This window comes from Sardina pilchardus, chromosome 10, assembly GCF_963854185.1.
Source record: "Sardina pilchardus chromosome 10, fSarPil1.1, whole genome shotgun sequence".
Lineage (NCBI taxonomy): Eukaryota > Metazoa > Chordata > Actinopteri > Clupeiformes > Clupeidae > Sardina > Sardina pilchardus.
Window position 1 is genome coordinate 1,857,042 of NC_085003.1, and position 20,955 is coordinate 1,877,996.

General features: G+C 40.6%; 1 protein-coding gene across 1 annotated transcript in view; it reads right to left on the reverse strand.

Annotated features, from left to right (window-relative positions):
* ireb2 (iron-responsive element binding protein 2) overlaps positions 1-20,550 on the reverse strand; it is a 62,244-nt gene extending 41,694 nt beyond the window's left edge. Inside the window, exons 1-8 of the mRNA XM_062546917.1 lie at positions 20,433-20,550; positions 18,488-18,583; positions 16,546-16,711; positions 16,241-16,378; positions 8,894-9,115; positions 5,202-5,271; positions 2,784-2,967; positions 2,371-2,510 (exon numbers count right to left, since the gene is read on the reverse strand). Coding sequence (XP_062402901.1) covers positions 2,371-2,510; positions 2,784-2,967; positions 5,202-5,271; positions 8,894-9,115; positions 16,241-16,378; positions 16,546-16,711; positions 18,488-18,583; positions 20,433-20,508 — 1,092 coding nt within the window. The 5' untranslated portion in view covers positions 20,509-20,550. The remainder of the gene's footprint in view (positions 1-2,370; positions 2,511-2,783; positions 2,968-5,201; positions 5,272-8,893; positions 9,116-16,240; positions 16,379-16,545; positions 16,712-18,487; positions 18,584-20,432) is intronic.
* Positions 20,551-20,955: the final 405 nt, after the last annotated feature.

Genomic DNA, 20,955 nt, shown 5'->3' on the forward strand with positions numbered 1-20,955 from the left:
AGTCCAGCAGATGGTGCTAATGCACTTGCTTAACTAAACTATATGTTTTGATGATCTGGACGTATTGAAAGGATGCTATTCACAAACAGGAGTTTGAAAGATCAGTAGGCTAGATCGGACAAGTCCTAACAGAGTCGTTCTTTTGGGCTAGACCAATCTCATTTTAAAAAAGCATAGGTCCTGCCAGGTCCGGTCTCAGAACACTCCGAAGCATCCGGCCTCTGAAATGAGACACAACTCATGTTTCTACCACATTGTCTTACAACCTTTAGGCATGTGGCAGTGTCCTTTTCAGTCAGAACATATTGGTCAAGAGAACAACAATATTAAGGGTGTTTTCACACCTGGTCCCCTTTAAGGGTGTTTTCACACTTGGTCCCTTTCAGCCATCTAAACGAACTCAGATCGATGACTCAGCATTTTTTGCGCATATGTGAACACTCCAACCGTACCCAGACTCCTTTAAAACGAACCAAACTGAGACTACCTCGGGAGGTGGTCTCAGTACGGTTTGCTAAAAAGTCTGCGGTACGGTTCGCCTAATCCAGGCATTGTGAACACAAAGCGCACCGGGTTCCCATTCGCCTTTTTGCACTGTGGTTTAACCTTCTCCGTTTGCCGTAGCTTGGTCACGTGACCGTCGCACCCGGAACTCAGGATTCAGTCAAAGCTCCTTCATTACTATCAAGATACTGCAACACAACACGTTACTATGGGAGCAAAACGGGACAGTAGTCACTAAATAAACTCTCTCTCTCTTAACATGATAAGAGCAGATAAACATAATTGTGTTTACAGTATTAATGTCTAAAATCATGCATGATACCAATGAATCATGCACTGAATAATTTAATTAGTCTGTAAACCGAGCTAGCTAGCTAGCAAACGCCAGCTTAAAGGGATATTCCGCCATTTTTGGAAATACGCTCATTTTCCACCTCCCCTCGAGCAAAACAATCGATATTTACCTTGTTCCCGTTCATCCAGCCATTCTGTGAGTCTGGCGATAGAACTTTTAGCTTCAGCCTAGCATAGATCATTGAATCGGATTAGACCATTAGCTTCTCGCCTGCTAGCTGGCGTAATAATCAAGGCAACTTGCAAACGTACTGAAGGCGCAGTGATATCGTACGCAGCATCTGAAAATAGTCCCCATAGACAACAAGCAGTAGTAGTGCCAGTAGGTTGCAAGTTGCCTTGATTATTACGCCAGATGAGAGTGTAGTTCCATGTCAAATCAGCCTAGAAAAACACCAGGTTTCATTTTCAGTTGGTCTTATTGCACTTTCTAACTTGAGAGGAGACACGTTTTAAATGGGAAAATTATCAGAAATCTTAGTCACTTTTAAACATGAAGCTAGCAGGCGAGAAGCTAATGGTCTAATCCGATTCAATGATCTATGCTAGGCTGGAGCTAAAAGTTGTATCGCCAGACTCACAGAATGGCTGGATGAACGGGAACAAGGTAAATATCGATTGTTTTGCTCGAGGGGAGGTGGAAAATGAGCGTATTTCCAAAAATGGCGGAATATCCCTTTAAAAAGCTATGTAAGTAAATGGCATTAACTATAACAATACAGCTATGCGCTGCCAGGTCACTATAGTTGAAAGACTCCGCTTAGACTGTACATACCGTTGCAAATTCATTGGAGTATAAACTATCCACTTTAACTAATGTCACTAATGTTATTCAGGTAGTTGTCACTTCAAAGAAATTACACTACTCCGTTTAAAATGTTACCTTAACTAAGCGGCTAGCTAGCTAGCTAGAAACCAGACAGTAACCGGCAGCAGCAGTCTGATATTAAGTTATTTTCTTAACAGATCCATACACTAAAAATTACACTATTAGACTTGAAATGATTGAAACAACTTACAGATCATAGCACAGCACAGCACAGAACTTTCCAAAATGCCGTCAACAAATCCAGAAAGCCATAATGACCAATTTATTGATAACATTCCAAGTCTCCCATTGGCATTAATGCAGCGAGGGCTTACTCTGGTCTGCATAGGGGGATTCCCTCCCAACCCCATTGAAATAATAGAACGCGGAAATGGTTGAACGTTGGGGCCTCTCGCTCCGCTTTAACCCTCTCTGATTCAGTGCAGTAGGGGTCTGAGAGCTCTAGAGGACCTGGTGTGAACAGAGAGAGGACTGAGGCCCCAACAAAGCTTAACTGGACCAGGAAGAGAACCCAGTCCTCTTACTCATAAAGTAGAGTTATTTTTCTGTTGGTCCACTTTTTGGTCCACTTAAAGAGGACTGAGTTTGGTTCTTTTAAAGGGGACCAGGTGTGAAAACACCCTAAAAGAACTTTTGAGTCCCAAGCAGCCATCTATAGCCACTTTGAGTTAAAAATGAAATACCTTTGTAATCCCTAAGACGATGTCAATTGATGTCGCCAGTGTGTTGATGGTCCCAGTCAGCTTACATCCCACCACCTTTGGAAGAGTCAACGTGACAGGCTGGCCAAGCATTACTGCTTCTGACTCGATACCACCAACTCCTAGGAGAATTAACATGTACAAGAAATATGCTAAATGACTGGGCTTCTGACTCGATACCACAAACTCCCAGAGGAAATACACAGGTCCAATTAAATGGGATTAATAACTGCTGGGTGTATTTTGAGTAAGCATACACCTATGGATGTACAGATTCATGACTGTGGAGACTACAGCTACTACATTTTATCCTTGGTTTCCTTTCTGGTTTATTGTATGTGCCTTGTTGTTTTTGTTTGTCAAATGTACAAAACTCAATAAACAATGTTTCTCACCCCAGCCCAGGATGCCAAGGCCATTTATCATGGTAGTGTGAGAGTCAGTCCCAACAACACTGTCAGGGAAAAGGAGTCCATCTCTTTCTTGAATCACCTGGGATGTGTACTCCAATTTCACCTGGTGAGCTGTACCAACATCAGGAGGGATGACGTGCACATTTCTGAAAGCTTGGGAGCACCACTATACAGAAGAACAGTCATAAAGAATGGAGAGATGAGCTATAACCAGTGTGACGGCAGAAATACATGTTTAAAGCAGCACTAAAGAAGATTTGCCCTTGTGGTCTCCCTACAGTTGAGAAGCGCCATAACAAATTAACTTGTTAATAAAATAAATGTGCATCTTTGTTTCACACTATTTAACATAACTCGGATACAATATAGAGGGACTGCATGGACAGCAAAGAGTTTTTCTATAAAAAAAGCCTATTTATTTGTACTCTACAGTCTATAGCATAACAGCTCTTTTTCATTTAGAATTTTGCTGGAGATTCAAATGGGACTTGCCTATTATCAAACGTTATAGTCTGTTTAGCCAAGAGCCAACCTAGCTATAACATTGAACATTGATGTTACATTTTCCAAATAGCGAGAGTTTGGATTATGTTTCAGTAGTTAGATTAACACTTATCAAGGCTCCAGGCCTGCAAACTCAGAAGGTGTGAAAAAGGTGACAAACTGTTTTTTTAGTTGTGGGCTGCAAGAAGCACTCGCACAAGTGCGTCTGTTTTGTTTTCCTCGTTCACATGCCGAAATATTTGTTGCGAGTGAAATGCGAGTGAAATGGGAGCACTGTAGAGCCCTGCGCTAAAACTGTCTTGTTTGTAGAACTAGCCTACTTCTTTCCGCCACAAATTTCTATTATGTACAGGACAAACTGCCGTTACTAGTTCATCTGTGTTGGAGACGGATTTCATCTGTCCTGACTGTGATTGACCAAATCAGTTAAACGTGACTGGCCAAATGTACTGTTTTTTAACAGGTCGATAGAGAAAAGTAGCAGAGAAGATGGAAATGTTCTTGTCTCGCCCCTCCCCCCCCTAAAAAAAACCTCTTGGGATTTAGATGAATCATGAAAATGACCTATTTTGTTATGAAAACGGCGAATTTCATCGAAAAGCGACGAATTTGCAGGTATGAGATCCTCGAGCCTTTTCCCAAACTGACTTTGGTTATTTAAACTGGACCCTACTCTACTCCATACGTGATTAAGAATGCTCTCCATCTCCTCATCAGTGTATTATCACAATTATTATGCTATGCTGTTAGACATGAACTTTCACTTTAAAGCAATCAATGTTTAAAGTGGCAAAATTGTTCACAAAAAGTTTATGAAAACTATGCATGTGCACATGTCCTATGCACATCAGAGGCCTGCTTTACTAGTATAAGATATAATGACAATAGTGCATTGGTTTTGCATGGTTGCATGAGAGATACTTCTGAAAACAACAGCAATTATATGGGTGCTATTGTTTTGGGATGTTTCCCTCATGCAAGCATCATACTCTGGTAGGCAACAGGTTTAAGTGGAGCTTTGCCACCAACGTTATGCAGTTTCAGTTTCTGTCATGCAAACCCACACGCTTGCATTCAATGAACGTTCATACCACCCCTTAATTGTATGGCTCTATGTTTAATCACTATTTCCATTTCCTCCTGATTGCAGACACGTTTGCTTTCTTTTTCTGTCGGTCCGCGGTTGCTTGATCAATTGCGCAGCAAATTATCAGGTGAAGCACCGGACCTAATTTCACTCCATGCCTCGCGGACCAGCAGTCTCCACGTTATGCGGCCCATAGTTTGAGAAACTCAGAAGCTCATAACTCACAACACAAGGAGTCTAGAAGTCCAGTCCACCACGGCTGAAGTGCCCTTGAGCAAGGCACCTAACCCCTCACTGCTCCCCGAGCGCCGCTGGTTGGGCAGGCAGCTCACTGCTCTGGGTTGTGTAATTCACCTCACTGTGTGTTCACTGTGTGCTGTGTGTTCACTAATTCGGTTAAATTGGGTTAAATGCAGAGAACTGAATTTCCCTCACGGGATCAAAAAAGTATATATTCTATTCTATTCTAGATAACATGTAGGAGGAGTTTTTTTGTTGTAGAGTGTGAAAACGGGTGACTTGTGCAGCAAGAGACAGCGAGAGTCGGTGAAAAAAGATTTGAGATTTGCCACTTTCACCCTTTATAAACTTAATTCTTTACAATAAAATCTTGTTAAGAACGTAATAACACAAAAACCAAAGCATTTAGTGATTTCAGTGTTGGTAGCAGTAATTGGTAGCAACTAACTTCCCATATGACATTTAAACTGGAGACAAAACAAATTACATGTTTTTTTTTTTACTACGAAGACTAAGGAAAGGAAGAAATGTAGACAGAAGAGTAAATGTGGATATAAGTGTAACATTACCTTTAGGAACTGCAACCTCTCCTTATTTCGGATGAGCTCCATCTCTTGGTTCTTGAAAGTTGCTTCTGGCCTACAGATGAAGTTTTGGGATTAGGCAGGGTTTTCAGGAAAACAGCTTTAGCGCAGTGGCCTACACATTTCATCAACCGATTTACCGTAAAAAGGATTGGAGACTTGTGAATAAATGTAAAAACAAATGGACTTCTCTGAGCAGACAAAAACTGCACTGATTTTAAAATCTTAAAGGGATATTCCGCAATTTTTGGAAATAAGCTCATTTTCCACCTCCCCTTGAGCAAAACAATCGATATTTACCTTTTCCCCCATTCATCCAGCCATTCTGTGAGTCTGGCAATACAACTTTTAGCTTCAGCCTAGCATAGATCATTGAATCGGATTAGACCATTAGCTTCTCGCCTGCTAGCATTATGCTTAAAAGTGACTAAGATTTCCGGTAATTTTCCCATTAAAACGTGTCTCTTCAAGTTATAAAGTACAATAAGACCAACTGAAAATGAAACCTGGCATTTTCTAGGCTGATTTGACATGGAACTACACTCTCATCTGGCGTAACAATCAAGGGAAGTGATATCTGAAAATAGTCCCCATAGGCAACAAGCAGTAAGTAGTGCGTGATCTCACTGGCTGGGTGAATGGGGAAAAGGCAAATATCGATTGTTTTGCTCAAGGGGAGTTGGAAAATGAGCTTACTTCCAAAAATGGCGGACTATCCCTTTATGAGATGACGACCAGTGTTGAGCAAGTTACTTTTAAAAAGTAAATAGTTACAGTTACTAGTTACTCCTTCCAAAAACTAAATGACTTACTCAGTTACAAATGTTAAAAGTAACTAGTTACTTGAGCATGTAACTATTGCGTTACTTTCCAGTAAATGTTTAAATGTTCAAATGTGACCCCACCTCCACCCCCCTTCCTTTAACAAACTTAAAATACATGTGAATGATCTAGTATTTATGATAAATCTGAATATTATAATGAAATAGACAATTAATACTATACATTATTAACAGAAACAATACACACAAGTTAAACTATTTTAATGTTGCTGTGGGACAAAGTGAGACTAGCCTCCAATCAAATGGCATGTACAGTATGTAGATATAATGTTCAGAGATGGAAAACACAGGTAGAACCAATCATGTATTGGTTCTACCTGGGCTGTGAACTTAACCCTTTAGGCGCCAGAGGTTTTTTCCTAAAACCTTCAATTTTGACTAATTAATTTCAAAAGGCTTTAACTTAAAAGTGATAAGAGATAGAGACTTTCTGTAAATTAGAGAAATATTAAGGATGACCCAAAGTTTATGTAGGGATTAAATGTATCCAACTAATTTGCATATTATGACGTCACGCCATTACGTCATGGTGGCGGCCATCTGGATTTTTGAATTTTCATGATTTTTTTTATATTATTATAAAAATATTAATATTATTATTATTAATAATATTTTTGCTGACAGACATACACATCACCAGGACATGAAAACACAAAAAGAACAAACATTGTACCATACTGAATGGTCAGGGAAATAGTAAATCATCATAGGCTACTAATAGCAAGATGATGGGAATGATGATGATGCTGCGAATTTATGTAGCAGGCCTTTTGCCATAGAGATAATGAATCCCTGTTCATCCAGGTGACACTTCTTGTAGTGTTTCATGGTGTGGTACCTCTAATTGCAGGGCACAACACAAAGGGCCACCACACACTGCCTACACCTGTATTTTGACTATGGCCTTTAGATCTGCCACTTTGTGTTTTTTTTTTTATTATTATTATTATTTTTTAGTTGACAGACATTCACATCACAAGGACATGTACACACAAAAAGAACACACATTGTGCCATACTAAATGGTCAGGGAAATAGTAAATCAATAGTGTAGCCTAATAAGTAATAAATGGAAAGATGATGGGAATGCAAATTTCTGTAGTAGGCTTTTTATTGTAAATATAATGAATCCCTATTCATACAGGTGACACTTTTGCAGTGTTTCATGGTACTTCTCATTGCAAGGCATAACATAAAAACCAACCCCACACTGCCTACACCTGTTGCCTATTTTGTCTGATGACAGCCTGTAGGTCTGCCACGCGCGCCTCCCGAGTGGAGTGAATCAAGGCTCTGTTCTCTCATTCTCCTTGCGACTCCCTACACTGCTGCTACGTTTCCCCAAGCTCTCCTACATCTATTGATATTAGACAAAGGCTCCACTACATTACCGTCCTCCTCCGATTATGGAGAGGCACACGGTCACTGTCGAGGGAGAATATGGCTAGCGCAATAAAAAAACACAGTCCCCCGACCATAAGATTTCGTTCTCCACACAACTAACACGTTTGATGAGGGTCTGCTAACTGTTTCACGATATGCCTACTTCTCATTGCAAGGCATAACATAAAAACCCACCCCTCACTGCCTACAGCTGTTGCCTATTTTGTCCGACGGCACCCTGTATCTGCCACGCGCGCCTCCCGAGTGGAATGAATCAGCATGGCTTTCGTTCTCATTCTCATTGCGACTACCCACACTGCTGCTACGTTGCCCCACAGTTCTCCTATGGACACTTTGACCTCCATACCGACATACCCAATAGTATTAGACAAATTCTCCATCACCTTACCTGTCCCCGCAATTATGGAGAGGCACAAGGAAAACGAAAGGGCAATATGGCTAGCGCGATAAAATGGCAGTGCCCCGACCAATACTGTCGTTCTCTACACAAATAATACGTCTGATGAGGGTCTTCTAACTTCCCTATGAACACCTAGACCCGTGAAATAATGTTCCTAACACTGACATTGGGCAAAGGATCCACGTTTGCGCTTGGTGTAGGACTTATCGCTCACGTTGTCCAGCTGCAGCATTGCTAGGCAGAGACGCGTGTGAATAAACAAATCCCTGTCATCTTCTGAAGGCAGATATTTCCCTTCAGAATAACTGTCAGCGAACAGAGGACCCAACACTTCATTCCTGGTAAACTTTTTCTATGTGTTTAAACGATTATCTAATGCTAATACTCGTTTACGGTCACAATACCGCTCTGATACAATGGCTCACACGCAAGCTCGCTCACCTGATATTTCGCACTGGTTTAAAGTGCCCTTGCTCAAATATTTTGTAGAAGCATGATGTAATTCTGAGTCAGGGACGTAGTATGACATGTCTGCCAACTAGTGGCAGGGAGTTTGAACGAAATTTGACACCCTATTTGGCAAAATCGGCCGTTTTATCCAGTACCGCATCTTGTCGAGTTAACTCGACGGTGGCGCTTAGAGGGTTAACATGTGATCTCATCAATTAGCTGCTCTACCTGGCTGAAGAGTTGTGATAATTAGAATCAGCTGGTTTGAGTGAATGGTTGCCACAGATATGTGATAAGACTTACTTTCTGAAGCTGGACAATTCCACCTTTGATAATGTATAGTGAGTCGATACAAATTACATTTTTTTGAGCTATTGGGCGTCTATATAAGTCGAAAACGTTTTTCTACACGGTAGGGCCCTCCTGTTAAGGATTTGAATGGGATGTATATTAGCACGTCATCACGAGCAGGCATGTTACCTTACAGTATTTACAGCAGATGTGGCTCTGATTCGACAAATACTCAATCATAATACTAATCCTACTTACTACTATATGTGATTCTGTGGTATATCTACTTACTCAGAAACTGGCTGGAGGTGGAATGGACAAAGCAGAGGCGTGTTCTCTATCTGGACCGAAGCAAGTCTGCCAGAGCTGAGAGGTGGGTCACTGCAGGTACCTCTGCTGCAGCTACGCTGCCCACTACATGGATTTCCTTCCTGCACAGGTCTAGTGTGAGATGAATGAACACGAACTCCATGACCTTCTCCACCACCGGGGTTTGGGGCATTCTGAATAGCACTTCAGACGAAACAGAAACATACCAATCATAAATGATATAGGTAAAACATTTAACCAGGTCTGTTATCAATCTGAGAACATTTGAAAAATCATCAAAAGACAGAGAGAATTATGTATGCCTCTAACGCTTCAAAACTGGACTAACGCATTGCATTATTCACAAGTCTAAATATACAATCTATTGCCCGACTGATATTGCAACCAACATCTATAGTGCTGCCTCGTTCATAGTATATATTACAACTACAGCAGCCGCCACACACCCAAACGCTAAGAACCACCACAACCTCTTTGGATGTTCCTTTGGGTGATGAGGTTTGTAAGTTCTGCTTATGTCGAAATTTGATTTAATTATTTGGTATGTAAGTCTACAATGTCTACAAAGGTAATGTTACTAAAGTGCTGATATTCAACAATCCTGCAATGAGCTTGCTAGCTATTAAACATTATGGAGCGTAAGGGTGCTGAAGTAAAGAAAACGCACGTAACTAAGCGATTTCCTAGGCAGATATTGACAGAGATTGTCCTTGCGTAAGTGAGAAAGAACTGATGTGTTGCGCGATGTAGCAGTGCTTCGCTCCCAACACAGTCCAAAGTCAATATCTGCCTAGGACACTGAATAATAATAATAATAATAATAATAATAATAATAATACATGTTATTTATATTGCGCTTTACATCAAATAAATGATCTCAAAGTGCTACAATGCATACACACACACGGACAAACACACACACACAAAAGGATAAACACCATAGAGGAAGTTAAAAGTATCATAAAATGAAGCTAAAACCAGCATATCTTCATCATCATCATCATCCGTTTTTTATTCAGGGAGAAATTGGCTGAGCATCAAGCTCTTTTACAGCAATGCCCTGAGTTAGAAAACATACAACAACAATAGTAAACTAGAAAATGTAATTCCATGGAAGGAATTACCATTGCATGTAAATGCAAAAAGGTTACTGACATCATTGTATTAGGCCTATAGTTAAAAAAGACAACTAGGCTACACAGACGAATAGATAAATAACAATTACCCAATTACAATTCCACTGAAATTACTTGGAAAGTCACATTTAAAAAGTGATTTATGAAAATGCATCAAAATTGTGGATATTGGCTATTTTGGAAAATAACTCTTCATTTATTAGAATTTGAAAAGACTGAAATGAAGTTGCCAACTTCAAACGAGTTGCAAGAGCTGACACTTTAGTAGTGAAACGACTGGTAGGTTATAGCCTTCATATCTACACTAATGCAGGTTAAAAGCATGGAATACGGAATACAATCTCATTCTCAAACAACGCCAATCAACGATGATGCAGCAACAGGTAGGATATCTAGCAAATGTAACGTTAGCTTACAGTAGGATATTTTTTATGTAGGCTACACATTTTACAGGATGAGCTAGTTCTTCGAAGTGTGTTCAGGTGCGTGATTGTCCTAATAGGAATGTACAATAAGCTTAGGTTTTTAATTTGTGAATGATACCGAAAGCTTTAAATGATTGCCTGGCTGGCAAGTCTAACGACTAGTTTGCTAAACCCTTTTCGGCTTGCAGCCTACCCCGACGTTAAACGTTAGCCTGGAGCAAGTTTGGTTGTCGTTAGCTTAATACAGTGTTTACATTGACGTTAGGTTAGATTGTCTTTAGCTGTTGATAACGTTACCGAGAGCAAACCGGTTAGGCTACTGTAACGATATAAACAAATCAAGTAAGGAGTAGCCTAACAGGAGACAAGACGACAACGTCCTGGATTACAGTGGCATGGTAGAATGTTTTCACAGCTGTAGACGTAACGTAACATTCACGTTTAGCCTGGTTTAGCGCAGCGGTGATGGCATGGCTTTGGATCAGACTCAGAGATCCTTGATTACTGACAGCTGAGCACTGACGTAACAATTAGTCTTTGCCGCCAAAGGGTCTCAATGTAAACTCTATGGGAATTTTAAACTTTTTTATCGTAAATATCTCAAAAAGTATGAAGTTCACAAATGTGAAAAATACATAGAACAAATCTCCGTGACAAGACCTGTGTAGGAGTGTTTGAATGACGTCAAACGGTTCAGTGGTTTAAGAGCCTTTGATAGTTGATTTTGGTCGGAAGAAGAATAACTATAAGAAGAACAGTGATAACAGTACATTGCATTGACATGCAATGTAATAATAGTATTTCATTTAGGATAAGCTATAACAAAGCAGGTAGAAATAACTGTAGTCACTTGACATTTCTGAGGATTTACATATTTCCATCAGGGCAGTGGTATAGAAATTCTTCAGTGGAGGCACCACACTAGTTAATCACGCTATCAACATCGTCTTACCTTTTCTTCTGTTATTACTATTCTTTAACTTTATGGTAGACAGTGAGTCCAGCAAATTGAGAACCTAGGATCCTGTTTATGTTTATGAATGTGACTCCAGTATATGTTGAGACATAAGAGTGGAAAAGGGGGTTAATGCAAATGATTGTTAACAATGTCATCGAATATGTTGTACAAACAAGAAGAGCGAAATGGTAAACTTTTAAGAAATCATCATCCACATCATAGTATGATGCTGTGTGGGGTTATGGACTTGACAGTTTTGCATGGAATTGCCCATACAGTATATGTACATACATTATACATATTAAGATTTGACACATTGCAGTTTTTTAATGCTGGGGTTATTTATAAATCAAAGAATTGTGGGTAGATGTGGGTGAACTGTGCAACATGCAGTTTGTGGACAATTAAGGTTTTGCATCCACGAATGTCATAATGCCTTAATGTCATGTGACCGTTTGTTTACAACTGGAGTGGTAGGCAGAGTGGTAGGCAGAACCGTACATATCAGCGGGGTTACACATAGGCCTACTGTAGTTACTACGGTTACAAATATCTCCGAAATATATTTTTTATGATCGAAACACAGATTAAGAGATGGCAACTACTTGCGTAGAATTTGTTTGCTAGCTACAATAGGAAGAAAATTGTTTAATCGTTTCCGTTTGTGGTACGGTATTAGCTGTCGCCACCTGATGAAGTGGTTGGGAAAATGCAGGAGAACGTAATGTAAGCCCTAATAGAAAGTCAGTTTCTGGTTTAGTAGATTTTGTATTAATAACTATTTATTTGATAAAAAAAAAAATGGTACGTTCCCGTCTTAAAATAGTACAATTTCGTTGTGGCTACACGGTTGTCCTAATCGTTCAAAAAGAAAATTGCCAGCAAAGACCGCAAACAAACTGAGTGTGCCATATCCGAGACATTAGAAGCTTGTAGTCTACAACTGATTGAACTGAAATGATGATGGACAGAAACGTGTCAGTGTCCGGCTAATTTTATGTCAGGTGGGTGAATCTTATTTGATTAACTAGCGGTTTAGTGTTGAGGCCTCGTGTTGTCATGCAGCTGGTAGCCTGTCCTCTACGTTACTTTACTGGCTACTTACCCTGCCACAATATCTTATCTTGACACTCCAACACAAACATTATTTTTTACTTTTCACGAACGTGTAATTACCTCGAAACTGGTCACATAATTATAAGCACCATAGTTTCTGTCTTTTCAAAACGTAGCACATAGCCTAACTCACTAGCCTAGAAATCTAGACGCCCCTAACGGCAGCAAATGTAATTTGGCTGGCGGGGCAGTCTAGGCACGATCCATTGAGCCAGGGAGCTGAGAACCCCCAGCACCAGCGGCCCAATCACAGGGCTTAAAATAATGGTGACTGACATGCGACCAGAAGTTGCGACGGTAACGCATCCTGTTATTTGAAAACAAGAAGATGATTCCTTTAGCGTTATCCTATTGCGTGGAGAGGGAAGGTTACGCATCCTGCTACTTGAAAACAAGAAGATGATTCGTTTAGCGTTATCCTATTGCGGGGAGGGAATTTGAAAGACAACTGTTTATCCCACCCCTCTGATTGAGCCCTGTCTACGGTGAGTGTCCAGACCCTACATCTTGATGTGGGTCTGGCTCGTCAGGCTACTAACTCACAACATGGCCAAATAAATGACAGAGCTTAGCCTACCTGGTGGTGCTCACATCCATGACGTGCAAAACTATTAACTACAGTGAACCAAAACTTGACTTGTAATTGTAGGCTAACATAAACTACTTGTCACATGAACCCAAGTTATAAGTTATTATGCGTGTTTCAAATCCAAGTTGTTAGAGCTAATATATCAGAATCAATTAGCATTCCGTGCTAGCCAGTGGCCACGACTGTCACTTTAACTTTAAGCTACTTTGCTAGCCTTTGCATCAGCAGATGGATACTTGCAAACGTTTCTAGTAAACTATCTAGCTTACAGTTGTCTATAAAGCACGTCTTCAAGCTCTGCAATGTTAATAATAATAATAATAATAATACATTTTATTGATATAGCGCCTTTCAAGACACCCAAGGTCGCTTCACAAATGAATTGAAAACACAAAATAGCCAGGTGCCAGACAGAGCGGCGTATTCGCACAGCGTTCCTGTACAGACATCAGACATTAGACAACCACAAACATAGCGCATTTCACGTGCACAGAGACAGTGCCGAACGGAGTGGTGTAGTCGCCAGCGTACCCGTGGCAACAAAGAACAAACAAATTTACAAAATAACAAGACACAAGACAAAAGATGCCGGACGGAGCGGCGTAATCGCCTGCGTACCCGTGACACCAAGACATACAAAGACAGACACCAAACAACAATTAACATATAATAAAATAACATAGATTAACAAAAACACTTGCAACACTAGGCAAAACAAAATGTCAAATAATTAATAAAAGCAAACAAAATCAGAAAAGTCCACGCCAACTTATTCCAATTGACTGCATCCGAGTCAGACGACCGAGAAAAGTCCCAGGGCAATGATGACACACAGCCTTGAACCAACCGGTGGATTCAATAGGCAGGCCGGCTGGAGAGCACCAGTAGCACAAGCAGCAGAAGCAAAGAACCGTCCGAAGTCGTGGGCGACCCTGCAGATCAAAGATTCTTTGCTGCAGATCAGCAACTCAGTTGACCCCAACAGCAACAGCTTGTTTTCAGCTTGGCATAAGCTCGATCAGACTCCAGGCTGAGCATGGCAGCTCGCAGACCAGCAGCTCGGCAGTCGAGGTAGCAGCACATCGCCCGCAGTTGGTAGCTAGAACTAGGTCCTGTCCTGACCAGACGGTGAAGTGTTGATTACTATACCTACTCCAGTAAGACACAGTTGTAAATAAAAGTCTAGCGAGTCTGATTAACAGTTACCCAGACAGGTTGATTAACCTATAGGCTAGCTAGGTTACTGTCCACCAAACGAAGACAGCAACAAGTAGCATAAGCAACATAAACAAGCAGCTTCTTTTTCTTCTTCCTTGGTGTTAAACAAGCAGCTTTGTGTGTCGACTGTATTTATTTTTATGAAAAGTTTATTTAAATTATGTGATAATGCTGCTCTATGGAGCACAGCCAGCAATCTTATACAGTAGTGCCTTTTGCAGTGGGTACACAAACCGGACTGAACCGTACCAAAAGGTTCCATACCAAAACGTAACGTACTGAACCGAACTGTACCATACTGCCTGGTGGAAACGTAGCTTTTAAGATCCATTTTTAGAAGGCAGAACATGTACAGGGAGGTCGTGTTCACGTGTCGTGTCTAAAAACGAGGTGAAAATATGCCGGCTTGTTGTGCCTGTTCCATGAGGCGGCAGTGTGCTTAGGCTTATCGCCATATCTAGCCTGTTAATCAAATGAATGTATGAAAAAGTTAGGCTAACCAACGAAGGTTCAGTGCGTTGACTTGCCAGCTTGCCTACCAGTTGACTACCAGTCGGCGATGGAACATAGAATCACGTGACCAAAACGTCACAAGCAAAACCTTAATAGGCAGACGTAACAGACAGATATTTGTGTTTGAGGGGGTGGTGTGTATGTGTGTGTGTGTAAGTGTGTGTGTGTGTGTGTGTTTATGTGAAAGTCTTCGTTGCTGGTCAACTCAGCGACATGCAGTTTGTGGACAAGAGGCAGATGTAACGGACTGACGTTTCTGTTTGAAAGAGTTGCTTGTGTGTGTGTGTGTGTGTGTGTGTGTGTGTCTTTGTTGCCGGTGTACAGTATTTCTGAATATGAATGCTGTCTGGACAGGAAATGGCATAGCTTTTATCACATGCAACCAATCCAAAATCGATTTCATATTCAGAAACGTTAACCAGTAACAGCCTGGTTGCTTTGACATATCAAAACCAAATTTTATCCTATTACATCATTTGAACAGGTGAGTTGTCCTGTTTATTTTACCATCCATTTGAGGCTATAACACATTGCAACTTATTCAACAGTGAGTAAACTGCGGATGTTCCAACATAACAGGATAGCTATACTCCTAACATTACTCGTATTTGTTCTACAAACATGCCTAGTTCCTTAGGCTCCCTCCTTCCTTCAGTGGTTAACGTGTTTCATGCTGGCTACACGTGAACAACTCATACTTAATTCAACAAAAGGTCTAAAGACCTTAGAGGTGTACATTTCATTTTCATACATCAAAGCGTTCGCCCTGACAGCCAATCAAATTCGATGGTGAAGCGTCCAAACAGGAAGTGAGGTCAAATCTTGGAAACGCTATGAGGTATCGAGACCATATTTGGCGGGATGATTTTGGACACCATCCAAAGTAGCCTCAGTAAATGTGTTGTAATTTGGCCACTAGGGGGCGCCGCAATTAGCAAAAATGCATTTTGGCTTATATCTCTTTACGTCTTTGGGATGACATCTACATTTTTACATTGGAGGTGCTCTGGGCCATACCACTGATGAACCTGGGCAACCCGTCAGGTCAGTGTAAGAATTCGGCAAACGAGGGCAACGCTGCCAAACTCGAAGCAGCTTCGTGTCTTGGCCAAACTTTGGCGCTTTGACCTGAGGGCGAGCGGTCGCGTCTCCTGCCGGGCGCCGTCGCGGCGCGTCGGAACAAGCACACTTCGCACTTTCCCACCGGGAAATGCATTCCAGTTCACATTCACAACATTTCGGTCTTAGACCTGTTTGCATGCGTAATGGACAGTGTGCGGGATTCTCTCTTTCAAGTACATCTTTAAGTCAGCCAACAGAACTTACAATCTAACTGTCAACGATGAAACTTACCATTTATTGAAGTCAACTGGCAGGGAATGGTCTATGAGCAGAACTGTTGGACATTTGGGGTTGACACGGCTGGGGTTCACGCCATGCTTAGTGACAACATCCCTCATTGCTGCTAGATCCACCATGGCAGGAATGCCCCTAAAAATAATAAATAATAATAACAATAATAATAATAATTATTATTATTACTATAATTATAGAGTGCCAGAAATTATGTATTGTTTGCAATGTGATGAAAAAGTCAATAAGAAGACTTATGAAAATAAATAAATATATTTTAAAAATAAATAAAAAAAGAAACTCACGTAAAGTCCTGGAAAAGGACCCGTGCTGGGGCAAAGGGCACTTCTGCTACATTCTGTTGATGTTGCCAATCTAGTATGTTATGGACATCCTCCTCCTTAATATAAAACCCATCACACTTTCTTATAGCTGCCTCCAAAAGGACACGGATTGATAAGGGCAATCCCTCTGTTAAAGAAAGAACAGTTAGTTGGTAAATCTGCACACACTCATTTACACACACAAATAGGGGAGGAAGTAGGAGATAGAGACAAATTGACAAGCATGATTTATTTTTGTGGAGAATGTGCTGGACTGAGCGGCGGTCATATTTTGTGTTGCTCTGCGGTATATCTAGTTATTACTAAAGCGTGGCACACTACAGCATACATGTAGTCCTTCCACAGAATGTCTAAACATACAGTCATTGTAGTGTAGCTTCATAACATACAGCTACTGTTGTCAATATTAAAGAAAAGAAGACTACTAATGTCTTAAAATGGCTGTTTTCAGGACAGTGTCGTTCAGTGCAAGAGAGAAACATCATACAGTACAACTGTAATATTGGCATAAAACTGCAAGGTGAATGATTCAAGTATGATATTTTCTCTCAAATATACATGAAGAATCATAACTTTATTCAAAAAAAATGTATATTCCTTTTTGAACAAAAAACATTATGCTGTTAAAACTTCTTTTGTGAAAACTTACTTACACAAAAGAAGCTTTTTATGGTCTTTTTTTAAATAATCAGTAGTTGCACCTTGCGAATTACATTTTTGTATCATTCATGTCTACCTTCAACATTAAAACCATCATATCAAACAAAAAAACTAAAAACAAAATGTTTAATTATATAGGTGACATGTTGCAACATGTTGATCATAGTGACCGGTGCATATGATCAAATCAAGAAAACAGAGAACTTCCAATTTGTATTTTTTTGCCTGGTTGAATGATTTTAGAGCAGGAGACTAATGACTCAAAGATGCAGATGAATGCAAAGATTACAACAATGCAAGAGGTTTGTGTCCAGTGGGGTATACTACGAATGAACATAACCAAGCTTTCTTTGGATAACCTGGATCGACAAATACAAAAGTCACAATCTGAGTTGAGAGGTATCATGAAACTCACTCACGGGTGAATTTGTCAAACTAGGCTTTCAGCTCAGATCTGTGCGTGTTCTCGTGGTTTGGGTGACTTTGACCAATCGTGAAACGTGGAGATGCACAAGACCGCCTATATTTTAAAAAAGATTACTTCAGCATTTATGAGCGGCAGCGTAATCTATGGTGGTCATTTTTAGTGTCTAACCTATAACATCAAAAAATGGATGGTCATCAGATATTGTATGGTATGCACGTCCATAGTAGTGATATATCTGCATGTGCAACATAGTTAAAAGAGCCTTCGAGTTTCAAAACGTTTGAAGAGGCGGAGCTGCACCTGTAAGAGTTATGACAGAATCTCAAACACTAGATAACTTAGTTTTTCAAAATAATTGATTGGTTAGTAGTCAGTAGGATTGGTCAGAGGGCGGTAGTTTTTCACGATTTGAGCTATAACTTAGCACATAACCTGCTCCCGACCAGGTTTGGTTGCGAGCATAAGATACCATGGTAATATAGCGACGCTAAAACAGAGCCACTTTCGTGTCACAGCATACCCTGGCTTTGAGCACAACATACCTCGCCAACCCACTAATTGAGATTCGTAGTATACCCAAAGGTCTCACTGCATTTCAGATATGAGTCAATATGTAGGTTTGGGGGGTCTGAGTAGTAAGTGTCTCTGGGACCATATTGTGAAGTTTCACTGCACAACCACTTTTAGCAGAGAAAAATAAGAATTATCATAGGAACAAAAACAAGCTGCAGCCGGACTGCTTGGAGCCTTTGGTAACGATGTTACCAAAAACACTATGATGACATTAAAGCTACGACTGCTCTTCAAGCCACTTACCATATCTTGGATCATTCATTTTAAGTGGATTGAAATACTTCTGGCCATCATATTTTCCACATGGGAGAGTGTCGATCAAGTGGCTAAAAGGATTTCCTGGAGTTGTGGAAGATATGAACATGAAAAAAATTATCAAGATGCACTCTATAGCTGATGTCACACATTAAGTCCTGAACTTTTATGGGTAAATGCACAGACCTCTGAACATATCTAATTGGTCAGGCACACCATCCATGCCGCTGACGCACTTTTGGAAAATGACAAACTTTCACAGATTTACCCTCACTGTCCGGAGGTACCACTGATCGAAAGGGGAGGGTTCAGGTATCAGTTCAATTAAGTAGAACCAATGCTATTGTCATTTTAAAACTAAGACATTGCGAAAATACAGGTCTATTCTGCCCTACAAAGCAAAAAGGCAGTAACTGCAGTATTGTGCTTGAAGTTAGCTGTGGCAGACTACTGGTTTTCATGGTTTTAAACACAAAGCATATCTAGGTATGGCCTACTTAATAGTTTAACACCTTGCCATTTTGAGTGTGTCCAACCTTTCACTTAGTTGTGTGCTGTTTTTGACTTTTGCACACGGGAAAATTAGCCCCTATTTAAATTGTTTCATATTATACTTTTTGATTATAGGATGTCTTGATAATGGGGGAGATGGGGGTGGCATAAGCGGCTGCAACATCCCTACCTACCACAAATGGGTCCAAGCTCCAAGTGCCCATAATTAATGCTTGTTCGAATCCAACCTGCGGTTTATAGCTTAATAGGACCTCAGGGAGGTCAGGGCTAACGTTAGATCTTTGTTCTTTTCATTTTTCGGCTGTAGGCCTACCGCATACCGAACTGCGATATTCTCTGTAGCTCCCGTTCATGTCCTTCACAAGACCACATTACATTCAAATGAATTCATTTGAAGCCGATTTTAGCCAAACTTATGGTCATTAAAACCATAACACTTGTGTCAAACTGTTGCGCACTAGCAGCTAGCACTATTGCTTTAACATGATGTGATGAAGTAGCGTTCCCCAACATGACCCTTGGGGATCAATAAAGTATCTATCTATCTATCTATCTATGTCAGGTATTGCCGTGGACAGTGAAACTTGTTTGCAGTTCACAGCAGATCCGTAGCCTACTCTAACGTTAACGCAGCCGCTGCTAAAACTGATGTCATATTTGCTAACGTTAACCATCTTTAACTGGCAGCATCCTTCTTCTAAAGCCAAGCAGTGTCTAAGTTAACGTTAACATTAGGGCATTCCCCGCCATACGCTGAGGTCTTCACAAATCGACATGGTTCGGACCAAATAACGCTAATGTTATCGATACCTTGCTAGTGTCACCAACTGGCTTGCTAGCTGATAAGTTAGGTCTCGGTTCGTTTGAAAGCTATGTTAGTTAAATGCTACCAACCGAAGGCATACTAACGTTACGTTAACCCATTTCATGCTTTCCACGCGTTACATTAGTTTACGTTAGCCACTGCTAACACATGTCATCCTTTGTAAACAAACCCCTTCTCAAAAGTCACATCGGACATGGCTAAATTACCGTATTTCAAGACTGTTTTAGTGCAATCACCTCCCTAACGTTAATTTCCATGGGGGTCTCCGTTAAGCTAACCGATGTCATCATCATTTTTCTTTGGTTAACGTCATTATCCTACACATCCTCGCTAAGTTAACTAACATGCCGATTGCTGGTTATTTCACATCAGCGTTAATCAATCCATAACGTTATGCTACACCAAAATTAACATTGATGTTAGCTATGGGCTAAACAGTAACGTTGACTGGTTTCTCCTTTTTCTCCTTGAACTGTCCGGACAATCCGGTCAAAAACCGGACAAAACGTTTCGTGTAACCAGGATTCAAAACAGAAGTCGACAATAATGCTTTTTGGGTTTTAAAATATGTCTCGGTTACCATGAGCTTCTTACCTTTAAGTGACGAATCGAGCGCCATGATGACTTCTAAAAAGATCACGACTGCACTGCACTCCACTTGTGCGAACATAAGACCGCCTCCCTGTGTACTCCAGTCGTTACACTGTATTTCTCGCCGCCTCTGACTTAGTGCAATGGTCCCAATCTATTTTTTTTATTATTTTTTGGGGGGGGAGGGGGGGATTGAATTTTGTTCAATTTCAAACAAAAAACAAAAAGAAGAGAGAGATAACAAGATCATTACAGTGCATGAAAATGCACTGTATCCACTATAGCCTACAGTTGCCCTTGCTCAGCAATCAGCAGACAATGGCCAATATAGCCAACCCCTCTCCCTATTACTGAAATTAGGCAGAGTCAGTCAGATGACCCACACATTGGGCCGGTAGCCTAATGAGATGCAAAATGACTAAGACAAAACCATCAGGTCACCCAGCCATGTCTCTCATAGTCTCCTCCGAGAATGGGAAAAACTGCACATTGACAGAAATGGTCTCCTTAAGAAGAAGACAGCAAC